This window comes from Mastigoproctus giganteus, chromosome 12, assembly GCF_048544385.1.
Source record: "Mastigoproctus giganteus isolate SK-2022 chromosome 12, ASM4854438v1, whole genome shotgun sequence".
Taxonomy (NCBI): domain Eukaryota; kingdom Metazoa; phylum Arthropoda; class Arachnida; order Uropygi; family Thelyphonidae; genus Mastigoproctus; species Mastigoproctus giganteus.
In genome coordinates, this window is record NC_143586.1 from 121,477,547 (window position 1) to 121,501,897 (window position 24,351).

The following is a 24,351-nucleotide window of genomic DNA, read 5'->3' on the forward strand; positions in this document are numbered from 1 at the left end:
ATTGAGATCGAATAAGCGGCAGGAGTCACTACTGTGGAAAAGAATAGACGATCTGCTTCGTGCAAATCTCGTGGGGTCATTATTAGCTCTCGTGGTCAGCGAGGAATCCCTGAGAGTGATCTTTGGTAACCACTTGTCGAACCAAAATCGAACTTTCATTTGTATGTTTATCTCATCTGATGACGTCAGAAATAAGTTATTTTGAATGAACAGCGTTGGTGTCGTTACAGAGGATGCTTCGAAGCACAGCCACTCCTGATAGTACATGGCGATATATGGAAGCCCCTGGTGGTTATTTACGGTATATAATAGTGGACAAAATACTGCAACCATCACTTCGTCTACTCTGAAGACAGCAGCTACAAGAAGAAGGGTAAGTTTCTCTCTTAAATTTTGGTTGTCTTTCTTTTCTGGATTATTTGTCCGGGTGTAGAGTAAATTTAATAAATGTGAATACTGTCGGTTAACCCCACGATTGTAAAAATATATACTGAATATATAATTCGTATATAAACAGACGCAGCCTTTCAAGCATAGGGTCAATGATGTGCAGTATAAGTGAGTATACACACAACTCGATAAATTCTGTGCCCTCGTCGGTAGCATAGTTGGGGATCGCCGTCCTCTTCCCACCGCCTGGGTTCGAGTCCCGTCGATGACAGGAAGAATTTTTATGCGCTCAACCACGTTGTGAACTTTTTTCACAACGTGGTTCAGTTAGTTGGTTTCAGCGCCGGTAGCATGATTTTTTCTCCTGGAAACTCTTGTTTTTCGTCTAGAAAAACAGAAAATCTACCTCATAACACACGAAATTTGTAAACAATATATATGGCCCTAGTTGTTGATGCTCCTACAATAATAACAATAACATAAATTCCGTTTATCAGATGTACATTTACTCATTTAAAACGCATTATTAACCCGGGAAAGACGATACACTACATTACACCGGTGTAGTAGGGTGAAGCTATCCAATCTCTAAATTGGTTTAACCGTATTATTCAGTTGCCAGGCAGCGTTAAGTAACATTATATGCAATTTAATAAAGTCGTATAGCTGTAACATTTTAAATTAGAATTCTAATCGATTTATTGATTATCTGCATTACACAATACTTTCATAAAAATTAGTTCTTCTGTTGAATTTTCATGGAGAAAGGCATTTTTGTTTATCAACAACTGTTAATAATACCAACTCTTACGTAAGGAATAGTCTATAAGGAAACAAAAACAATTGTATGCTGTTAATGTTTAATTAAATTCGTGATATATAAGCCCAGCATGGAAAATTAAATAAAGAACGAACAAAGTAGCAAAATAAAGGATGTTAAAAAGGAGAGAAAGTTTAATATACGAGGAAGAATACAGCTTTTTGTTACTCGTGCATAAATGGATTGGCTCAGGCAGCTCACGGTCGCAACACCCTTATATATAAAGGAGTTGTGATATATATCGTATAGCATATATTACAATACCCTTTATACACACACATAAAGGTGTTGCGTCCCTGAACCAATCGGTGGCGCGTAAAACAAAAAGCTATATTCTTTCTCGTATATTAAACTTTCTCTCCTTCACAAAGTTTGACATCCTTTATTTTGCTACTTTGTTCGTTCTTTATTTCGTTTTCTATGCTGGGATATATTTATTACAAATTTAATTAAACATTAACAACATAAGCTTATTTTTGTTTTCCTTGTAGGCTTTATTGATCTCTGCTATTTTCTCCGCCTGAGGTCTTCTTGTTTATAATAGTGTTTTCTTTCGTAAATATTTTGACTTTAACTTTCCTTATTTGATAAATTCAAAATGTAATAACGTTTAATTGTATAACGTTTATATCAGAAACAGAGGCTTACATGTCGCAGTCTTTTCTTCAAATTTCGGTAGTTGGCCCTTGATAATAACAACATCGAGGTTGTTATCGTAAGACATTTATTTATTCGTGTATCCAGTAGATTCGCTTCCTCCTTAACTTTCATACGACCTTCTTTTTCGGAGATGGGAAAACCTCTGATGCCGTTAGACCTTAAACACACTTTACACACAAACACAACCTTCTTTTTGATTTATATATTCATTCTTTTTGATTTATATATTCATATATTATCATTCGGGGTCTTTTTGCTTTGTAATGGCCCCAATTCATAAAATTTCCCTCTCATTCTCAATTCTTTCCCTTTTCACTGCATAAATTGCATCACTGTAGATTTTCTCTCTCTCTGATGAGTGGTAGAAGAGCCTCCTTTAAATTTTTTTACAAAAAAAATTTTTATATAAACAAATAAAAAAACAAAATTTTTTTGTGTAGTCACTATTAACATCACTATTTACAAAATGTATTCTGCCCACTCATCTGCCCTCAAACCATTTGGTCCAATAGAAACTTTACTGTTAATTGAATAGAGTCTGGGTGGTAAGCTTCGTTAGATCTACGCCAAAAGGTATCATTAACCATTTGGTCTGTGGGAGTTAAATTAGGTTAGGTTTCATCAGAGAATATTACAGATTCCCATTTCTCAACTGTCCAATTTGCATGTTCTTTAGCCCAGGTGAATCACTTTTTCCTCATGAATTTGTCAATTAAGGCTTCTTGCAGGATCGATATGCTTTCAGACTACCCATCAGAAGTCTTCGTCGAACAGTTCTATCACTTTCATTTACTCCAGTATGTTCCTTCCACACGGATTTTATGTATGTGGAACTTACGGGAGTATCAGGAAGGTATAAACACTTCAAAATTCTGTCCTTGGCTGCAGTAATTTTCTTTGAGTCCGGTTACAGATTTTCTTTTTAGATCTCCGGGTTCACGTTTCTTTTTAAGTAACTTTGACAGAGTAGACTGGTTAAAGCCAACTTTAGCAGATATACAGTATGTCGACTAGAAAAGCCCTTCCTGGCAAGAGAAATAATTACGCTTTTCTTCCTAGGAGTTAACTGGGTGTATGCCATGCCGCTGCTGAAGAGAAAGTGAAGCAGCAGGTGGATTCTTTTATAAACAAAGTGATGCAATACCACTCTAATATTATGTAATGGTGATGTAACCTCACACTAATTTTACAGGATGATGTAACAGTGCCTTGAGATGACATAACTTTGCCTTTACAAGTGTAGGATGGGCAGAGACATTTGTGCATCTCCGCTGCCTGCACGAATTGTTAAAATTGTTTTCTATGTCGCAAATTGTTTTCTATTGTTAAAATACAATAACAATTTGTGATCTATTTTGCTGATTAATAAATCTTTTTATTTTTTTTATGTCTTACTTAATTTTTAAGCGTGATTAATTCCCTTACAGCATCTTTTGACTGTTTGGAAGACGTTATTATTTTCAGTAGACTATTATGGTTCATTTCTCTTTTTCTAGTGTTCACATATGCATTTAATATGGCTGTTCCTGTCTCCTTTTCTTATCAGTTTTCAGTTATGAAAGGAGGACACAGTTTCAGAATTTTGGGAAATTGTGGCAGGATCATTTGACCCTCAGAATAATAATGGCTGATGAATTGGATATAAGTAAAGAAACGATTTATCAAATTCCGCATGAAAATTTAAGGAAAAGGAAGATCTGTGCAAACTTTTCCACACAGCCTCAGTTGGATAAGCAGAAGCAACGAAGAGTATTATCATTTGGAGACTCATTCAGACTTGTCAAGACAATCCTAATTTCCTCGACTATGGTCACTGGAGATGAGTGTTGGGTGATGGTTGCAGTACAACCAGAGACGAATCGTCAAAACATACAATGAACTTCGAAATCATTACCAAGGCTCAAAAAGTTTTGTTTACAAAAGTCCAGGATCAAGACGATGCTGATCATGTTTCTTGACAAACAGGGTGTGCTTCACAAGGAAAGTGTACCTAAAGGGGAGGGAACGTCACTGCTGTATTATATGTACAGGTGCTTCAAAGAACATTGTAGCGCATTTTAGGGTGAGGCCGCAATTTCGAGTGAAAGGCGGCTGGTCCTTTCTGCCCATTCTGCAATTGTAAAGACATTTCTGAAGAAACACGGCATTATACAGATCAACTATCCACCCTACTCTTCAGATTTAGTACTAGCGGCCGCTTCCTTTTTTCCCAAGGTGTAAACTGCCCACACAGGAAAGAGATTTCATTATGTTGAAGACATAACGAAAAACGTAACTGTCAAACCAAACATTATCTCTTTGGATGCCTTCCTAACTCTTTACAGACACTTTTAGAACGGTGTAATATGCGTATGTACTTGTTTTGGGTGGCACCTAGACGTTTAGTCGAACTCCATCTTGGAAAATCTGTGTTGAAAAACCAACACTGCCTACAGCGAACAACACTCGGTCAATCACTGCCTAGTGCTCATTTTTAAGCATGGAGAGTTCTGCCCGGTTCTATTATCTAGTGCTGCTGCACTAATTTGTCGTCCAGCGGAAGGAGTGCAATACCAAAGGACAGGAGCCCTTAGGATGCCCAACCCGAGGAAAAAAAAGGAGAAATTTGCTAAGTCTAGTATAAAGTTGAATGCATGTTAAAATATGATTTTAAATACTAGATTAACTTATAACCCAAAAAAAGACTATACAGCTTGTGTAGTCTTATCCTAAAACTAGATATGAACCGGGGCAACACAGGCTACAGGTCGTTAGCCCAATAAAACAATTGAACCAAAAATTCTCAATCCCAGAGAACAAATAAATCCTTATATGTATAGTTAATACCATTATATACATTCCAAATTATTACTAATTTAAGAAAACTAAATTTCGTTTCTAAGTTAAAAGCTGTTTGACCTAGTAAGGTAGAAATATAAGGGCCGCCTCCGTAGCCAGGAGCAGCAGTGAGTAGCACACGCTTCTTGATTAGACCGGGGTTCGAGCCCGTGACCACTAAATACGGAGGATGCGGAAAGGTCAGGGAATGACCACCGCAAATCCCCGGAGCAATATGGCCTTAGTTGCTAATGCTCCTGAAAACCAAATAACAAACAAAGAACAGAAATATGAGTTCATGAATACATCAGTCTACTGTCCACTTCTAGAATTAGTAAACAAGGTGGGTCTTCTTTTAAATACCTTGTCAGAAAAAGATTGGAGTGCCGCAAAGTTCTTGGCATCTTGAATCAAAATATTGAGGTTATCAGTCCTAATAGGTTGAGTGATGTTAAATAGTTCTTGTCTGAAGTCGTCATAAGCCGGACAATAAAGTAGAACATGCCTCCAATCTTCTACTACCCCACAGAAACGCAAAGGATTAGGTTCAAGTCCAAATTTACACAATTTATCCCGCAGTGAACCATGTCCAGTTATTAAATACGACGTTGTCGTTGAAGGATAAAACCATCCCATAACTTTCTTATTTACAGCAAATGTTGCATCTTCAATGAACTCCCTATTAGTGAGTCCTCTTTCACTAGATTGCCATCTGTATTTCCACTTCTCAGTGAATTTTGCCCAAAGATTAATTTTCTCCTGCCGAATGTCCGTGGTCGGATTACTTACAATGTCCAGGATTACTTACAACAAGTGTGAATTGCTAAACATTTCTTTAAGTTAGAAATCATGTCTCGGTATGCCACATAAAAGTCAATCGGAATACAACCTGAGATCACTTGTAATGCATTGGTTGATGTTGTTCTGCGGCATCTGTTTGTTGCCAACATCATCTTTCTCTGCAATAATAAAAGTTTGGCCTTACCTGTGACGTGAGTAACCCTAGGGAACCATATGGGAGACGCATATGCTACAATTGGCACATTGGCAGTAAACTTCTTAATCTTTTCAGCTAAGTTCTTTACGTGGAGGATAAAAGAAAATTTATCATCAATTAAGAGACCAAGATTTTGAGAAACATAAGGAATTTGGGCATCGTTGATATGAAGTTTAGGAGGTCTGTTATAATCCAGTTTATTATTGAAGATCATAATTTTAGTTTTCGTCTCCGAAATTTTTTATTTGTTTATTCTAGACCATTCCAGTAAATCATCCAGGATTTCTTTCCCGTGTGTTTCCAGCAAACGCCTTGATCTGCTTGGTATATATAGCACTAAATCGTCAGCATATGCTATTTTATTGTAAATTTGATTTTCGTTTAGTAACCATTGGTCTATAACAGAATTACAGAGGAAAGGCCCAAGGACCGAGTCTTGCAGGCATCCTCTGGATATGAATTTTGAAAATACCAAACGTTGTGAGATGACTTTTATCTGCCTATTTGAAAAATACGATCTAATAACCTGATAGAGTAAATCATCATATTCTGCCTGTCGAAGTGATCTGAGGGCGCTCTCCCACCAGAGTGTATCGAAAGCGCCCTCAAAGTGGATAACAATAACCATCATGTTTTCTACTGTGTTGTATTACATAGATTCACCAAATTTCTGATGGCGTCTTCGGTGGAGGAGCCTTTCTTAAAGCCGAATTGTGAATTAGAAATCATATTACTTATAGCCAAAACCTTTTGCATCCTAGGCGCTAATAATCTCTCATGATGTAATAAGAATGGTATAACAAGTGCATTCAACCTGGTGATGATTCATTTTAAGCATGTAGCACAGTTGCTAGAATCGCCGTCCTCCCCACTGGGTGGAAAAGACTTGAGTTCGATCACGTGAGGAATTTTTTATTGGGCTTTTTCGCAATGTGGCTGAGTTAGTCAGTCTCACACAAGCATGTTTTTTTGAGTCAGTCTCACGGAGTAACCAGAGACGTATCATCGTCAGATAGTACAGTACAACCAGAGTCCTAAAACCCTGTTACAAAAACAACAGTCATTAAAATCCGATATAAGATGCATTCCTCAATATTCATTTGATAATTCCATTACACTTGAATTTCGCAAAAACGTTCCGAACCACTGTTTTAGACCTAATCTACAATAATAGAATGGTAACAAAAATATTATGGTACCGTCCCATTTCGAAAAATATTTTCTTAGGATCGCAACGTTTCAAATGAGCGGAAAGATAAAGCTAGGGAAACAAGCCTAAATAACTTCAAGGGGTTTGTGTCACGGTAGTAAAATACAGAAGAACACTTGGTCTTAAATGTATCTAGAGTAATGTCAGGAATGTTATCAACAAAATCGGTAAATTCGAAATCCTGATTAGGACAACTGATGCTGATATAATAAGGCTAACAGAAACGAGGTGCCACCCGGAAATCGGGGAGGAAGAGTTCCATTATGGCATGTATAATGATGTATTTAGGGAAAACAGGGGTGGTGAAGTCATTTTTGTAAAGTGGGAGTGATCTACAGACCAGAAGACTGTGAAGAGTATGACGAGTATCTACAAGGAGATGGAATGGAAAAACAAGTGTGGATGTCTTATTATGGGTGGAATAAGTGGTAGAGAAACCTGCCATAGGGAAAAATTCTTTAATAAACTAGATGAGCGTACAAGTTAGGGCAATTGCATCATTTCAGTACATAGCCAACTATTAAGTAGTTATAAATTGGCATCATTAAGTATTACGTCATTACATATTGTGAATACCTTCCCAACGAGTTGCCATGATATTGCACTACCTCGAATAAGTAATATATAATATATAATGTAATATATAATATAATATATAATAAGTATTATATCTAAAACCATATTTTAGATGTACCTCATCTCCGACCAAACACCAAAGAAGTGGTGGCTCTCCCCGCCTTTTAAGAAACTTGTCGGATCCTAAACGCCATTTTTCCAACTGTAAAAACCTTTGCTTTTTTTTTTTTTTTCGTTAGTTAGTTGTTGGCGCATCGGCTTCTGTGGCCATAATGCACCTCCCAAGGTTTTTGCATTTTTTTACTCTGATCGATTCGAACCCGCGACCTTTGGGTTGCTAGGCAGGCACTTTACCCACCTGGCTAGCCCGGTCGGCAAACCTTTGCATGGAAGCAGACATTGTTTGTTTCAAGTCCCAAAGATATCCCCTAAAGGTCCCAAACCTTTTCCGTTTTCGAAGCTTCCACACATGATATTTTGCCTCTGTAATTAAAAATAGCGTGAACATTTTTTTTCTTGCCCGAGGGTGATCGAATTGCAAGTGAATTACCTCCTCCAGCGTGAACTGTTTTATCCTCAAAAACCTACAAATTCTCTTCCAAACTTTCTGCGCAAATCGACAATAAAATAGATGGTGCACTGTTTCAATTTCAGTACAAAATTCGCATAATCTGTTACCCGTCTGACTAAATCTATACGTGATATCGTTCACTGGTATATTTCCGTAACCAACCCTCCACGAAGTTAATACGCGATGGGTAGTTTCCACTAATTTTAAGATTTTTAAAAAATAACCGCGATTTATGTTTTCCTAAATTTGGCTTTTCTGGATTTTCTAAGTTAAACAGTGTCCAGTAGAATGGTTTTAAACCACCCTTAAAGGGACATATAATTTTTTTCCTTAACTGTGTGCACCTATCCAGTATTTTTTTTTTTTTTTTTTTGCAAAGCAAGCTCTTTTTCATAATAATTTACAAAACGATTCGCAATAATGGGCGTTGATGAATATGTGTTACCATTGTCTAATTTCTTGGACCGTTTTGGCTAGATTATTTAGCCTTAGTCTTCTTTGGTAAAACGCTGATAGTCCTTCAGCTTTGGTAAGCTGAAGGACTATCAGCCTCCCTAAATTTTAACTGTATTTTACGCGCCTTTTCTTTCTCTTCTTCCAATATTATACCGTCAATAACAGCCTGTACTTCTGCTGTTGTCCTTTCATTCCCGCACTGTTGGCAAATTCTTTTTTTCTTATAAAAGATCTTTCACTCGATTTTTACGTTGTTCGTTTGTTTCCTTAATTTTTGAATAATAAAATGATTTTGAACTTTCTTTAATTTTCTCCCACGTTTCCCACTCATTTCCACCTTGCTGTACTATCTTTTTAATAACTGTTGAAGGCGCCTCCGTAGCCAGGTGGGCAGGAGCAGCAGTGCGTAGCACACGCTCCTTGATTAGACCGGGGTTCGAGCCCGTCACCACCAAATACGGAGGATGCGGAAAGATCAGGGAATGACCACCGCATATCCCCGGAGCAATATGGCCTTAGTTGCTAATGCTCCTAAAAACCAAGTAACAAACAAACAAACAACAATAACTGTTGTGAAGTCCCAGTCCTCTATCGCTTACTCTCTCCAGAACTGCTGGGTTAGGCTTTCAATAGCCTTTTCCCATACTAACGTTCGTAAACAAGTCTCCATTCCCCATTACCGCCATGTTATCTGAAACTTGTCGACCTCCAGCAAATCTCACATGCCGTGTCATTGTTATCTTATCCTTCAATTGTCACGTTGTATAAGTGCGATCTATTCTAGTTCCTATATTATTAGCTATTCTGGTGGCCGCTCGGTTCCCCGGATTTTTTCCTTCCAGACGTCTACCAAGTCCCATTTAGTACAACCTTGATTAATTTACTATCCCCCCCTTGTACCAAGATACGCGTTTCCCCCAGAATTTTGTCAATGACGGGGTCAGGAACGCAGTTCTAGTCCCCTGCCGTTACAACCCACTGCGTCCTCCTCAAATAGTTGCCCAGTCCCTGAAAAGAATTTTCCTTTCCAATGTAGAATTTGGACTATAGACACTGATTAGTCTAATAGTATGCCCCCCCCCCCATAACTCCAATCTACTGCAACAACCCGACCTTCTGTATTCATACCCGCTAGTCGCATAGTCCCTAAAATTGGAGGAACCACTACTATTCCCACTCCTGCAGATCGATTTGTCCCAAAGCTCCAAAATCCTAACAACCGGTATCTGTTTTGAAACTGCTGGATGTCTGCTAAACTTGCGAAGTGAGTTTCTTGTAGAAACCAAATTTTCACCCTCATGTTCATCATAATTTTCCATATCGTCCTTTGTTTATTAACCGCTCTCAGACCCTGTACATTTAACCACATAAATGTTATTCCGGACATTATGAGCAGAACTTCTGCTAAGATATTCCCATGATCAGCATTTAATTTTAACTTGTTACTGGTGAGTAACACGGTGAAATCTCCAACCGTCTTATTTCTAATATTGAAAATAACGAAATCTCCCCGGACGAACTGTATATTTATTACTTCACCCTCCTCGTTTTCATTCCAAAGAAAAACCGGTTCTCCTCGAGTTTTAACAATTTCCGCCAAGCTTCGCCTATATTCTTTTGTGTTGCCTACTACATTTAACCATTCTATTCCTTCATATTCTCTTGTTTGTATACCATCTGAATCCAAATCTGACCCCGAAAGTATTTTGCGATCTTTCCTACCGCCTGACAAAATTGATACCTCTTTCCCCTTTACGTTTCCTCCATTTGTTTTGTTTTGGCCTCCCGACCGGCCCAGTCCTCAGAGCCAATCCTTGTCCCGAGGTTACGGATCCGTCTTGCCGACTTTCCTTACCTACATTCTTCTTGAATTTCTTCTGTTTCCCTTTTGCTCTTTTAGTTTTACTGCTTATTTCTTCCTTCTCCCCCTCCCCCCGCTTATGTACATTTCGTATTGTATTTTCCACTTCCATGCCCTAGGTCAGTTCCGACTGTTGGCGACATATCGTACGCTATTGTAAATGTTGGCGTGATTTCTTTTATCTGTGTCTCACCCTTCTGAGCTACTATATTTTCCGTACTCTCAGTATTAGGCATAGGTTTTTCTTTTGGCGGTTCGCGCGCTTTCTGCTGTCCTCCCCCACCAGCAACTCTTTCGGCAAACGTACCCTCCAGGCATTGAATGAACTTATGCGTGGAAGGTCCGCATTTTTTACAATTATTAGGGCAGTTGGCCATAATATGACCTGTGCCATTGCAATTAAAACAACGTGATTTTTTTTGGCATTCTGCTCCCAAATGGTCTTTACCTCCACATCTCAAACAAACTTTCTGAACTCCTGGGTAATTAATCAATAACCTGTGACCCATCAAATCAATGATGTTTGGCAAGGGAGTTTTCATGTCCATATGAATTTGCACCGTACCTGTTTCTACGCCTGGCCATTCCTCATATTCTTTCCTTAGACTTAACAACCTTACAAAATTTGTTAAAAAAAGCTCTCGACAGGACTATTGGATATTTCTACCGGAAACCTGTCAATAGTAACAACTTTGCGTATGTTACCAATTTTCACAGGTTTTATCACGACATTTAGAAAAGAAAACCGTTTCAAAACTTTTTCTCTTGCCTCTACTGTGTTCAAGACCAACTGATATTTCTGCCTCAGTAATGGAGTTAATCCTTTTATCTCGCGAACCGAAACAACCTGAGTCACTCCCAACATTACCTCTCTAATTGAACAAACTTCTGTAGTCTGAAACTCCACTGTCCTTTCTCGAATAAAAGAATTGTGCCATAATTAGTCTCCGTTCCTTTAAGGAATATGAATAGATACAAATCCCGTGTCCTGCCCGACAAAACAAAACAAAACAAAAAAATTCGTATGTAAACTTGGCAGAAATAAATTTCAAAGAAATGTAAAACAAAAGAATAAATTATTCACTTACTACCCCTCTAAAGGAGGTTCCCCGCAAAGGGGTTACCTCAGCTGGAAAAACCGCCGCTAACCTCTTGATACGATCAAACACTTTCCTCAATCTTCAGAACGAGTAGAACACATCTGAACGAAACAATTCACAAATAAGCCTCTCACAGCGCCGTTTGAAAAAAGGTATATAATTTGGAAAAATTAGAAAAATTATAATATACTCTTTTATCCTCATACTGTCCCTATTAGACTTAATACAGCAAAAAAGGTGTAGGAAAGTGACAGTAGAGAGGAAAAAGAAGAAAAGCCGTCGAAGAAGGAAAGGGACAACTACTCCTTCAACTCACACCACTCAAAAACTCCTCGAATAGGCAAAGCTTCCCCAGTAGAGAAGACTGTTGTTACCTATTCTCGGAAACTCTGTGATTAACAGGCTCCCCAGACGGCCGTTTCGAAGCTAGTTGGCTTCATCATCGGTGGGCGGGCAGGTACCCTGGTGTTGCAATATACTTAATTGGTATCATTAAGTATAATCTCATATTGTGAATATCTTCACAATGAGTTGCCATGATATTGCACTACCTCCAATAAGTAACGCTTCACCATAGGAGAAGACTATTATTACTTATTCTCAGCGGATAACATCACCCATACGGCACCGTTTCGGAGCTTATTGTATATGTGTGGGATAATAACTCTATTATCCACTTGTCCCTATTAGACTTAGAAAAGCAAAACGTAGAGGGAAAGTAAAATGTAGGAGTGGAAGAAGAAAAGAAACGGCGTAGAAGAATGGAAAGGAAAGTAACTCCTTCAACTCACACCACTCAAAACCCCATAAACTTTGGCAGTTCCTGATCTGGCATTCGAGTTCATCAAAAACGTCATCGACGGGATTCAGTTCCGGATTCTAGGCTGGCTAGGCGAATTGTCGGAATTCGTTTTCCTCAAACAATGGCTTTACGCTACTCGCTGTATGGAATGGAGAATTATAAAGATCAAATTCATGGCATGGTGTTCGCACGATAATCATCGTGCGAGCACCTGAAGGGGAATCGTCTCCACAGAACTATCAGGTTTTGGCATCTCGGAATCGTCCGAGTTGGGTAAATGATTGATGGTTCTTAACACTAATAAACACTTGGAGTGTTTATTAGTGTTAAAATCCCTGCTCCACCCTGCTCCTTGAAACATCGTTACGTTCGTAAAGCACTGAGGCAGATTCCTCAGACTTTCTCTACACCCACACGTGACAGTTTTATCTGAATACTGCAACGCAGCTCTCGGGATCTGATTGAGGTGTTCGTTCGTTCGCTTACTCAATCCTTTCAAAATTTAAATACCTCAGCCCTTGCAGGAACCTAGTTTCCAGAAGGGTGAACTTTTCAGAACTGGTCATTTTTGGTAAAAACATCCTTTTGTTATCCTCGCTAACATCGCTGCTCTTCTCTGAACCAGTCCCAAACGGCTCTACATTTTTCCTGAAATAAGGCTTCCAAACCTCTACGCAGTACTCAAAACGTGGCCTATACATTGCCTTATACAACAGGATAATCATCTCCTTACTTCTATTGGCAAAATTTCTGTATGTAATATAATCCCTTGATGTAATCCCATGGCTGTCCTAGCAGGCCGTCTGCACTGCTCACAGAAGTTTGTGTACCACTGAATAGTTTTTGACCAACTGGTTGGAATTAAAATTGACTTCGGAAATAGACACTGTTTAATGTATCTCTTCTCTTCCCGATAGTTACAATTTGTTCGTCCATTAAAAATATGATTAGGTGCGAGCAGTGGTCTAACACTCGTTCAGAACTTAAAAATTTGTCTCGGATGCGGAATTCTATATAGAATTCGCAACGTTGGCGTTATTTAATTTGAATATTGGAACTTGTTAGTTTGTAATAACTTTATCCTTTTCCTACCAGCTAATTAAAACAATATTCACATAACGAAACTAATTAAAACAATATTCACATGGAAAAAGTGTGAATTCTTAAAAATCTTTCTTAGACTATATCCATCTAATGGTTAGAGGATTGAATTCAATATGGAATGCAGAAACGTAGCGGCTTTTTAATTTAGATATTGGGAATGATTAGGAAAATGTTTGTAATAATGTTGTACTTTTCTTACCAATAAACTAATTAAAACAATTTTAAGATTAATCACGGTAAAGTATGATTTCTTAAAAGCTCTCTTAGTAATATAACTTCTTAGTAATATACCATAATTTCCTTCTCTAATTGAATCATATGAAGGATTTTTTTTGTAATACGGGAGTTCTATATTAGATGTGTAGTTCTAAAAATATACGTGTAAGTCTCAAAATTTTTATTTGACCATTCATTCCTAAAAAAGTCTTAAAAACAAAACGCCGTAGTGACTGATCCACATCCATTAAAAATTCGCATTAAATCGAAATACTTCGCATAATTCGAAAAATGTTCCTAAGGATAATTGAGCCAACTTTCGAAAAAAAAGTGAATATACAAATATGTAATTCCATAATTAAAAACTGATCCATTTAATTCTGGTTAATATCATAAATTTTATTCTTCGTCAGGCCCTATCGAATGATATGTGGTATGTTGATATACTGTAGAGTGTATATGCAAAACTCGTGGAAAAAGAACGGTTTTGATAATTTACGTATAACAGCTTGATTTAAAACCATGATTTTTAATGAACTGTGTATGGATCTTTTACTTCATAATTAACACATGAACATACTTTTTTTTTTTTCTGTTTTTCAATTACAGATGAACCTGTTCAAGAATCAGATGACCATCTGCACCGTTCTCTTAGGAGTCTTTGTTCTTCTGCCAATATCTACATATGCTCGAACACTCCATAAACGCAGCTTTGCTAGCTTAGGATGCATGGGAGTTTATGACAAGGCCAAATTCACTCGACTTGAGAGAATCTGTGAAGAGTGTTTTCAGCTTTATCGCGAACCTGACATCCACACGTCATGCAGGTATTAAAAAACATTTTTTTAAAAGAATTAGTATATTGATAGTTATTTAACACCCATTCATTCCAGTGAATGAATGTCACAGCTCTCAAAGGTCTTCGAATTACTAATCAATTAATAAGATAAAATGAAATACAGCTTTAAAAAAACATTACTTCTAGACAGCAATCGGTATTATTGGAAAAGGCATAAAATACTGAATGACAGGAGCCAATGTGGCTTCATAGACCTTGTCTTGCGATCTAACTCTTGAGAATTTGACTTTGGAACTGTATGCACCAACAAAAGCAATTTTATTTCCATGATATGTAGAGAGCCTCATAACATGAATTTTCACGCAAGGAAGCAGCCTGTAAGACTTTGATAACAAAAAGAAATGGACACCGTCAAATGGTATGGTGCAAGATACAAGCACATTAAACTTTGACTATGGATCAAAGGAAATCGTGCCGTTGAAGCATGGAGAATTCTTGTCCTCGTGGGTAGTATGGTTGATAGAATCGACGTCCTTCCCACACCGAGTGGAAGACGAGTTCGAATCCCAGAGATGACGTGAAGAATTTTATGCGCCTTTTTCACAGCGTGGCTGAGTTAGTCGTTCTCTCAAGAGTAGCATGGTCTTTTCTCCTGGAGATTCGGGTTTTTTCGTCCAGAAATCAGAAAGTCGACCACAGAACACGCGAAACTTACAGACATAATATATTCGGCGCATTACGGCCTAAGTTGCTAATGCGCCTAAAACCCTATAACAACCAACTGGAGAATTCTTATTACCTGAATGTTTTCTTAACTATGAAGTTTTGAGGAAGGGCTGTCATGGTTTCGAGATGTTTCTCGCGATATAGATCAGGTCCACTCTTCGCAATGCGTGAGATCATGAATGCTGGGAAGTTGGGAGAAGGATAAGGAGAAAGAGGAGGGGTCATAATAATTTCAGGATGTTTTCATTGTATGGTCCACCGTACATTCCACGAGGGGGGGGGAGAGAGAGGTCATATGCAAAGAACTTCAAATGCAACATGTCACAAACCAAGAACTGTGATTGTGACATGCACGCTGTCCCTATACATGTACTCTATTAAGTAGGTGGTCATAATGTTTTGGTTAATGAGTGTAGCAAATGTCCTGCAAATTATGAATTGCACACCATGTGCTTTTCTAGCTGCTTGTTTACATTTCAAAATATGTGAAAATTCCATGTTAGTAGTAGTACAAGCATGTGATGCAAGAAAGCAAGCTTATGTGGCATCGGCCAAAAAAAAAAAAAAACCATTTCACACATCCAAAATAAATTCTCAAGAATTTATTTAAACTCTCAACTTCCACAATGACAGATGAAAGTTTGTTCCAGCAATCAACTGCCCGCTGGCTAAAGACAAATTTCCGCACATCTATTCTAAAACTGTCTTTCCTCAATTTGAATTTATACTCCCTCAGGTTCGTAATCTGAGCAAGAGGAAGAATCCCATCAGAATTGAGCCTGCTAAATCCTTACAAAACCTTATACACCTCAATTAGATCACCTCTCAGGTGCCTAGTCTCCAGACGCTGCAGAACTTAATTAAGAACTTAAGTTAATTGCAGAACTTAAGCCTTTCTTGGTAAGACGACCCTTTCTTTCCCCTCACAATCTTGTTGCCCTCTCTGTACTCTGTACTCCTCTCTGTAGAGGAGGGGTCATAATAATTTCAGGATGTTCTCATTGTATGGTCCACCGTACATTCCACGAGGGGGGGGGGAAAGAGAGAGAGAGGTCACTCGCTCAAGCAACTCTATATCCTTCCTAAAATGATGCCTCCAGACCTGTACGCAGTACTCAAGGCGTGGCCTGACGATTGCCTTATACAAAGAGATAATCGCCTCATTTTCCCTACTAGAAAAATTCCTGTATATCATTGACAAGACCCCATGACCTGCTCTGGAAGCCTGTCTGAAATGCTTAGAAAATTTCATATCTGACTGCACAATTACTCACAGGTATTTTTTATTTCTACCACCTTAAGTGTGGTACGTTTCTCTGGAGTTACTTCTACTCATATGCAGTATTTTGCATTTGTAAAAGTTAAACTTCAGTTGCCACTTCTCAGCCCATCTTCTCAACTTTTCTAGATGGGTTGCCGCAGTGTACGGTCTTTGCTGTCATTAAAAACCCTAACAACTTTGCATCGTCTGAAAACTTGGACATTAAGCCTGATATACCTTCTCAATATCATTAATGAATACAGAAAACAACAATGGGACAAAACGGACCACTGGGGAACTCCACTAATAACATTAGTCAATAAAGAGCAGTGTCCATTCATTGCCACTCTCTGTGTTCTTCCACTCAACCATCCTTTTATCCATTGTACCAACTTGCCCTTAAAGCCGTACTGCTCCAACTTTTACTGTAGTTTTCCATGTGCAACAGTATCAAAAGCTTTCCTAAAATCCAAGTATATGATATCAAAATTATTTTTTCCATCTAATTCCTTTGTGACCACATCATAGCATGTAGTCCTCAAGGAAAGTCAAGATATTAGAGAATTTGGAAAAATTGTGGACAGTGCTTATTTTGGAGTGAAACGCTGTGATCAAGATAAACAATGGACTCCACATAAAGTCGTCCGAACCTGTGTTGAAGCATTGAGATTGTGCAAAAATTTGCTGTGGGTATTTCAAAGTGATAGGCTTGTTACTTGGATAGCAATCTGGCTATACAAAAATGCCTTCTTTTTTGTGTGAGTGGGACAGTCAGATAAGGAGTAAGTACTGGGATGTCAAGGTATATCCAAAGGAGAGCAGTTTTTTTCCTGGATTAAACAACATAGTTCATAAATCACTGGTAAATCCCAAAATTGCCCTTCCTTCTGTCTTGCGCATCAAACTGGATTTGATGAAACGGTTTATGAAAGTTTACCCCAGGAAGGTTCCTGCTTCAACTGCCTTTGTATTAAATTCCTATTGATCACCGAAAGAAGCCAAAACAAGGTATTTTTGTTGGAACTCAAATTTATAAACGGATGAGGGACGTAGATTTTGAGGGAATTATGAATAAAAAAGAAAAACAGGTATGGATTAGCTTCAGGTATGTGGTTCAGAACTTATTAGGGAATAACAAGGATACTGACTACAAGAATCTGGTTGAAAATATATTGGCAAACTTCAAGAAGCTGAGCTCCAATATGAGTGTCAAGATACATTTTTTACACTCCCACATCGACTACTTCCAAGAAAATCAAGGAAGTGTTAGTGAAGACCAGAGTGAGAGGTTTCACCAGGATATTAAAGACATGGAGATGGGGTATCAGGGAAGGTGGAATGCCAACGTGATGGCTGACTTGTTGGATACTGATGAGGGACTGTAAATAAGAAGGATTTGCAAGAAAATTAAAGAAACGAAAATTTTACTCATAGGCCAGTTTTTAAAATGAGAGGTGAGTTCTTAGCGGACTATTTACCTCACTGCCCTTTTTAATGTTTTCAATATTTAAATCATAATTTTTAAATATAAAAGTCTTGTAAAAGTAGCATTTTGTTATAATTTCAGTGCACAAATTCTGTAAAATTAATTTTCAAATTTTCTTTCGTGATTTTTGAAGAAATCTGACATTATCGAAACAAACGAAAGTAATTTTTGAAATCAGCATTAGAAAATGATTCAGAAACATCCTTTTCTGAGTAAATATCAGTGTTTTTCTTTTTTTTTTTTTTTTTTTCAAAATGCCGAAATGGTGTTATCATTTAGCAAAATTAGAAATGGGAGGCGACCCAACAATGAGCCCGATGGGGGGAACCCTACTTATGCTAGTCCACCTGAAGTCTAACCATTTGTGACAACCCTCTTCTCCTATATTTGAAGAAACCTGATAGTATCGAAACATTTAGCCAGCCGGACCAGTATGGGATTTTAAACTTCATCTTTTTCCACTCTATCTATGTATGAGAGACATTATCAAAGTCTTTACTAAAATATAGATAATAATATCAACTGTCACCTGCATCCAGCTATTTAATGACTACATAATAGTAATTTAACAGACTGATCAAGCATGACTTCCCGTTACGAACCCATGGTGAGATCTATTCTAAATAACATTTTTGTTGAGGTGGTCCTATACTTAACTACAAATTCCATGATCTTTCTACTATAGAACTCGCTGATCTGATCTAGTTTACTCAACTCTTTACCACCACCTTTGTAGACTTAAGGAGGCTTTAGCACACTTTTAATCCAACAGAATCATCAAAGTCTGACGATGCTCTCATTAACAATCCCAACGGTTTGATACACTTAACATGCAGTCTTTTAAATTATAACTGAATATATGCAGCATCCTCCATCAGAACCTTGCTCTTCTTTAAATTCAGTAAATGCTCCTCTGAGATCGTTATTGTCATTTAATTTACAGCAATCAGACTACTTAACGTTTTCCCGAGATTCGAGATTGCTTTCAAGTACAGATATCATTGAGAGGATACGCATATAATCCCATACCGGTGGAAAGCAGGCGTCAGCAAAGAAACTTCAAGGAGAAGAGGTGAAGGCAGGAATCCCACCCAAGGAAGATCCTTGGGGGCACAATTGGTTTATCCCCCGCAGAGAGGTGTCAACGTTGGCAAGAATCTCCGGTAGGAGTTTTATCAAGAAAAGTTGAGTATCACCCGGTGAAGTCTTCTAGGAGCAGCAGAGAACACGTTTGAGCATTGCAGAAGATGAAGTCACGGTGGATGGACAAGGAAAAGCTACAGATGGCTCTCGAGTGGTCACGTAGTAGACACTGGTGAAGTAACTGCAATGGTGCATACTGAGGAGCACAGAATCATTACACTGGTTGGTATATCCATATGGCTGACAAGTTACTTAATTTCTGCTGTGACTGGCAGTGGGGGGCTAGTCGACAGAATGCGCTGTGGTAGATATAGGTGTTCCAGTTGGAGGTTGTGAATGATAGTAGCGGCTGTTGAAGACCGCATTGGCATAGGTCGACAATCCATCCTAGCCTCTGGATGGATTGTCGGTGCATTGAGGGCCGGAAGAAGTAGGTCGGACAGGAGTGCATCACGTGGTTCCATTTCTCTGGATCTCCACAGATGCAAAAAAGTATCGTCCTCCAGACTAAAGTCAAGAAGATGCCTTTTAAATGACCCATGGCCAGTCAAAATGAAGAATGTGTAGACATTAGGATAGAACAGTGGAGTAGGCAGGATTTTTTGTCAGCAGATGCATTCACAAAAAATGGTGCCAATTGCATAATGCTAAAAAGCGCCACAATATCAGATTTCGGAGTCAGGGCGTACAATGCACCTGCTGATCCTAGCCCTCTCCGCCACTGGGATAGAGCCAGTTGCAACATCCTTTGTTGAGGAAGGCGACATCTGAAATGAATAGTTTAGTAATTTCACCTGTTGATGAACTATTACATCGTGCCGCATAAAGAAACCAGTTCAGTCCACACGAGTCATCTCATGTTTGATATTAGTGTCCGTATGTGTTTTAATGGTGAGTATTTCAACCTGATGGCATGAAAGAGGCTGAAGTATATGCCATGAAGATCTAGTGGTAGGTATCCAATAAGAACGTGTTGTGCGGCGGTTGATGTGGTCTGACATGCACGAGTCATTTGCAGCATCATAAGCCGTTGGACCTGAAGGATCAAACGTATTCTTACTATCGTCAAACTATTATACCACACCGCGGCGCCATGTGTGACAATTGAAATAAATACCGCCATGTAAAAATGACATGAAACCCGGCCTTTGTGGCCCCAGTCTTTGCGGGTGAAATCCCATCGATTACGCGAGGAACTGCAACGGGCTTTTTTTTTTTCACTCCGTGGCAGAGTTAGTCGACCTCCGGTGTAAACAGCAAGGTTTTTCCCATCCAAGAAACTGAGGTGTTTTCTCAAATCGACCAAGCAATTTACAGACAAAATACATAATAATAAAAAGATTGTTTATTAACATAAATTTTATACACTAGTGATTCCTTACACAGAAAGCCAGAGGAATCTTACAGTTAGTCGTTTATACAAGTGATTTTGATTTATAAAAAAAAAATAAATAATAATAATAATAATAACTAAATAATAATTAATAGATCAAAGCAAAGATAATAGTCACAATGTAAAAATGAATGAAGTAGTAATTACAGTGAAAAAGGACTACAAGTTGAGCTGAACATGAAATTACATCGGCTAACTAAGATCGGCACTTACATAAATGTCCTTTACAAACAGCAAGATGGGACAAGATGCCATCTCGATATGCCTTGTCTATATTCCACAGGTCAATGTCGATGGGGAGCGAGTTGAGAGTGTCCAGAGTCACATTTGGGAAGTGTCTTTTGAAATTCTGTAACCGCTGGAGCCTTGAGCACAAGGAGGGGGTACTACGGAGATGTCTGCCTGGCAAACGCCAACCAACCGTGTTCCAGATGTTGATGTGATCCTGCTTAGCTGAGCACAGATGAAGGAATGACTTTATTTTTAGCACATGGGCTCTGTGGACTATGGGCGTATATTGCAGGTTGCAGCAGAGAGTAGATTTAGACGTTGTGTAGTTCTGGTGCGACCACAAGTTGGCCCACTTCAGCACCCAGAATTCGAAGCCCCATAGTTTCCTGAGGCTGGTGGGTGGTGCCGCCGACCAAATTTCCACGGCATAGGAGAGTACACTACAGAAGTAAGTTGTGAGGTACTTCTTGATTATTTTCTTATTGTGCGTTTTGCACAGATCAATTTTCATTCCCCAGAACGCTCTCAGGGCTTTGGAATACTGAGCTTGGATTTGTTTTTTATAGGTGAGATTGGCATCAAGGATTACTCCTAGGAATTTGACACTATATGGGTATATGTAATCCATTACGGATTACTATAATATATATATATATATATATATATATATATATATACACTACAATATTACTATAATATATATATATAGATATATATTATAGTAACCCGTAATGGATTACATAATATATATATTATAGTAACCCGTATAGTAATCCTAATATAATATACTGTATATGTATATATATATCTTGAAAATTCTAATGTTAATAAATTCCTCGTTTGTTTATCAAGGATGCTGCACGCTCACTATCTTTTTGTGTTTTGTATTAATATAAATAATAAATACACTGAAAGGACTGAATTTATGGGATACCTGGTTCCTGGGCAACTCGACGCTGTCACCCCTCTCGTTAATGGACGAACCCACCGCTTGGCAGCTATATTGGTACATTCACTTAGATGGTAATTCGATGTCAATATGAATAAACGACATGAGTTAATCGATTTTGAAAGTGAATGATAGTGGGTGCCCGACGCATATCGCGGAGTGGTACAGAAATTGCACTGTCCCCGTTCGATAGTATCAAGAGTGTATCTGGAATACACCATTTCCGGAATAACATCTGATCGTGGACAGCGCTGTGGGAAAAAGGTGGTTGATGAAAGTGGCCGTCGATGTCTATCTCGCATTGTTTCAGCCAACCAGAGAGCTGTTTGTTTGTTATTTGGTTTTTAGCAGCATTAGCAACTAAGGTCATATTGCTCTGGGTATATGCGGTGGTCATTCCGACCTTTCCGTATCCTCCGTATTTGGTGGTCACGGGCTCGAACCCCGGTCTAATCAAGAAGCGTGTTCTACGCACTGCTGCTCCTGCCCACCTGGCTACGGAGGCACCAACCGGAGGGCGAGAGTGGCACAAATCACATCCAACTTTAACGAGGGACGTGCTAGAAACGTCTCTAACAAGACCATCAGGCGATAATTAGCAATAATTGGTTATGGGAGCTGCCGACCTACCAGAGTACCATTGCGAACACCATGACACAAGACTCTACGCCTTAACTGGGCAAAAGAACTTCGGCACTGAACCTTGGATGTTTGGAGACGGGTTTCCTGGTCCGATGAGTCAAGTTTCCAGTTATTTTGAGTGGACGGGAGGGTGCGTATCTGGCAGAAACCGCACGAAGCTATGCACCTGCCATGTCAACAAGGAACTGTTCACGCAGGTGGATGGTCGGTAATGGTCTGGGGCGTTAACACAGATTGGGACCTCTAGTACGTCTAGACGCATCTGTGAACGGTCCAGGTTATGTGTCCATCCTAGCAGACCATCTGTATCCCTTCATGGTCATCGTGCACCCGCAGGGCAATGGACTCTTCCAGCAGGAAAATGGGCATCCCAACAAAGCCGAAGTAACTAAAACATGGTTCGAAGAGCATTCCGCAGATTTTACCACCATGGAATGGCCTACCCGTTTGCCGGACATGAACCCTGTGGAGTATCTTTTGGATGATGTAGAAAGGTCCTTTCGAGCTTTGGATCTTCCACCTAGAAATGCGATTGAATTATGGACAGCGGGGCAGCAAGCATAGATGGAAATTCCTGTGGAACGCTTTCGTGAACTAATGGGCTCAATGCCTCAGTGTGTGACCGCTATTATTTGGGCGAAAGGTGGGCCGACCCGTTACTAGGTACACTGAAAGGACCGTTACTCCTATGATTTCTGTCCACTCAGTGTAAATACACAGTTTAAACAATGTCTTTCTGCAGTGATTCATCTTTATATTTGGAGGTTTCTGAACTTGTTAACTTCTTACAGAAATAATTGAAAATATTACATCTGTATTCCTAATTACACGCGCAGAACACACACATATATGTTTCAGTATGTGAAATAGTATTTCCTTATACAACTTTTAAAATCTTTTTTTTTTTTTTTTTAATCAGGGCCAACTGTTTCAAAAATGATGACTTTATTCGCTGTACTGATGCTTTGCTTTTACAAAGAGAGCAACTGGAGGAAATGGTAAAAGAGCTATTTGGAAAGTAAAAAAATCAGAACAGTTAGTTATATCTGCAAAAAACTCTTAACTGAATAATGCTTCCTCATGTGGTAACCAGCTTCATCTGTGATATAAACTGCCAGTATTGAATATTTGGTTATATTATCTTTGTAGATATATGTGCAATGTGTATTTAAAAAGATATCAATAAAGTTGAGAAACTTCAGTTGTGTACTTACTTGTTGTGAATTACACAATTAATAGAAACTCAATTTATCTACCTTAAAAAATCATTATATTTCTAAATATTAATTTGTTAAATATTGTTTAACTTCAAAAACGCAATGAATTAAATTATACAATATGAAAACTTAACTTATATTGACTTATCTAATACTGTATTCTCACCGCACTTTCCATTAAAAAAGTTTTTAAACGCAAAGGTTCCATTTAGTTCTTTCAATTACTCTACTTACTTGGTTTATTTTTATTTTTAAAACTATTCCACTATTATATTTAAAAAAGATCCTCATACAGGACCTGTTTTAAAAATTTTATGAGAGCTTCTCTTCTTTCATTGACAAAAAAGTTTAAATAAGAAGTGGAAAGTAAAGTGATATTTCAAGCATTCAAATATTCAAAATTTCAATAAAAAAACATTCCTATACAAGTGAGGTCTGATCAAAAAAGTTCTAAGATTTTATTTATAGCAAAAGAAGTGGTGACGGTAAACAGTCAAGATTAGTAAACAAATGGAAGTGAGAGAGCTGAGTAAGTTTAGGGAGGGCTGGCCACATTACTGGTTTTGGACACTTCCCACTATACCAAGCAAATAATGAGTAGCATGTTCAGAGGTACCTTAGGCCTCTGTTACAATCATAATCGTTACGAAAATAGACCGTGCGCGATTGTGTTTTGTGGGATGAATGGGAACAGAGCAGAAATCTTCCAAATACTATGAACTGCATGCGGCGATGCTTATAAACCTATCATTACAGAATAGTTTAGGGCTAAAGCCTCTGGTTACGTAGGGAGTTAACTGACGTACAAGTTAGTGCAATTGCATCATTTCTGTACGTAGCCAACTACTTAAGTAGTAATACTTAATAAATTGAAATGTGATCGTACATTTCTGCTGTTTTAGAGTGAATTAATAGTTTTTGCTG

At 38.4% G+C, this 24,351-nt stretch overlaps 1 protein-coding gene across 1 annotated transcript; it reads left to right on the plus strand.

The window, feature by feature from the left end:
- Positions 1 to 265: 265 nt before the first annotated feature.
- On the plus strand, positions 266 to 23,320 carry LOC150077380 (CHH-like protein). Its single transcript, XM_090385882.1, has 3 exons — positions 266 to 373; positions 14,190 to 14,407; positions 23,130 to 23,320. Exons 1-3 carry the CDS (start codon positions 266 to 268, stop codon positions 23,230 to 23,232), a joined length of 429 nt encoding a protein of 142 aa, XP_090242008.1. The 3' UTR covers positions 23,233 to 23,320.
- The last annotated feature ends 1,031 nt before the right edge of the window (positions 23,321 to 24,351 follow it).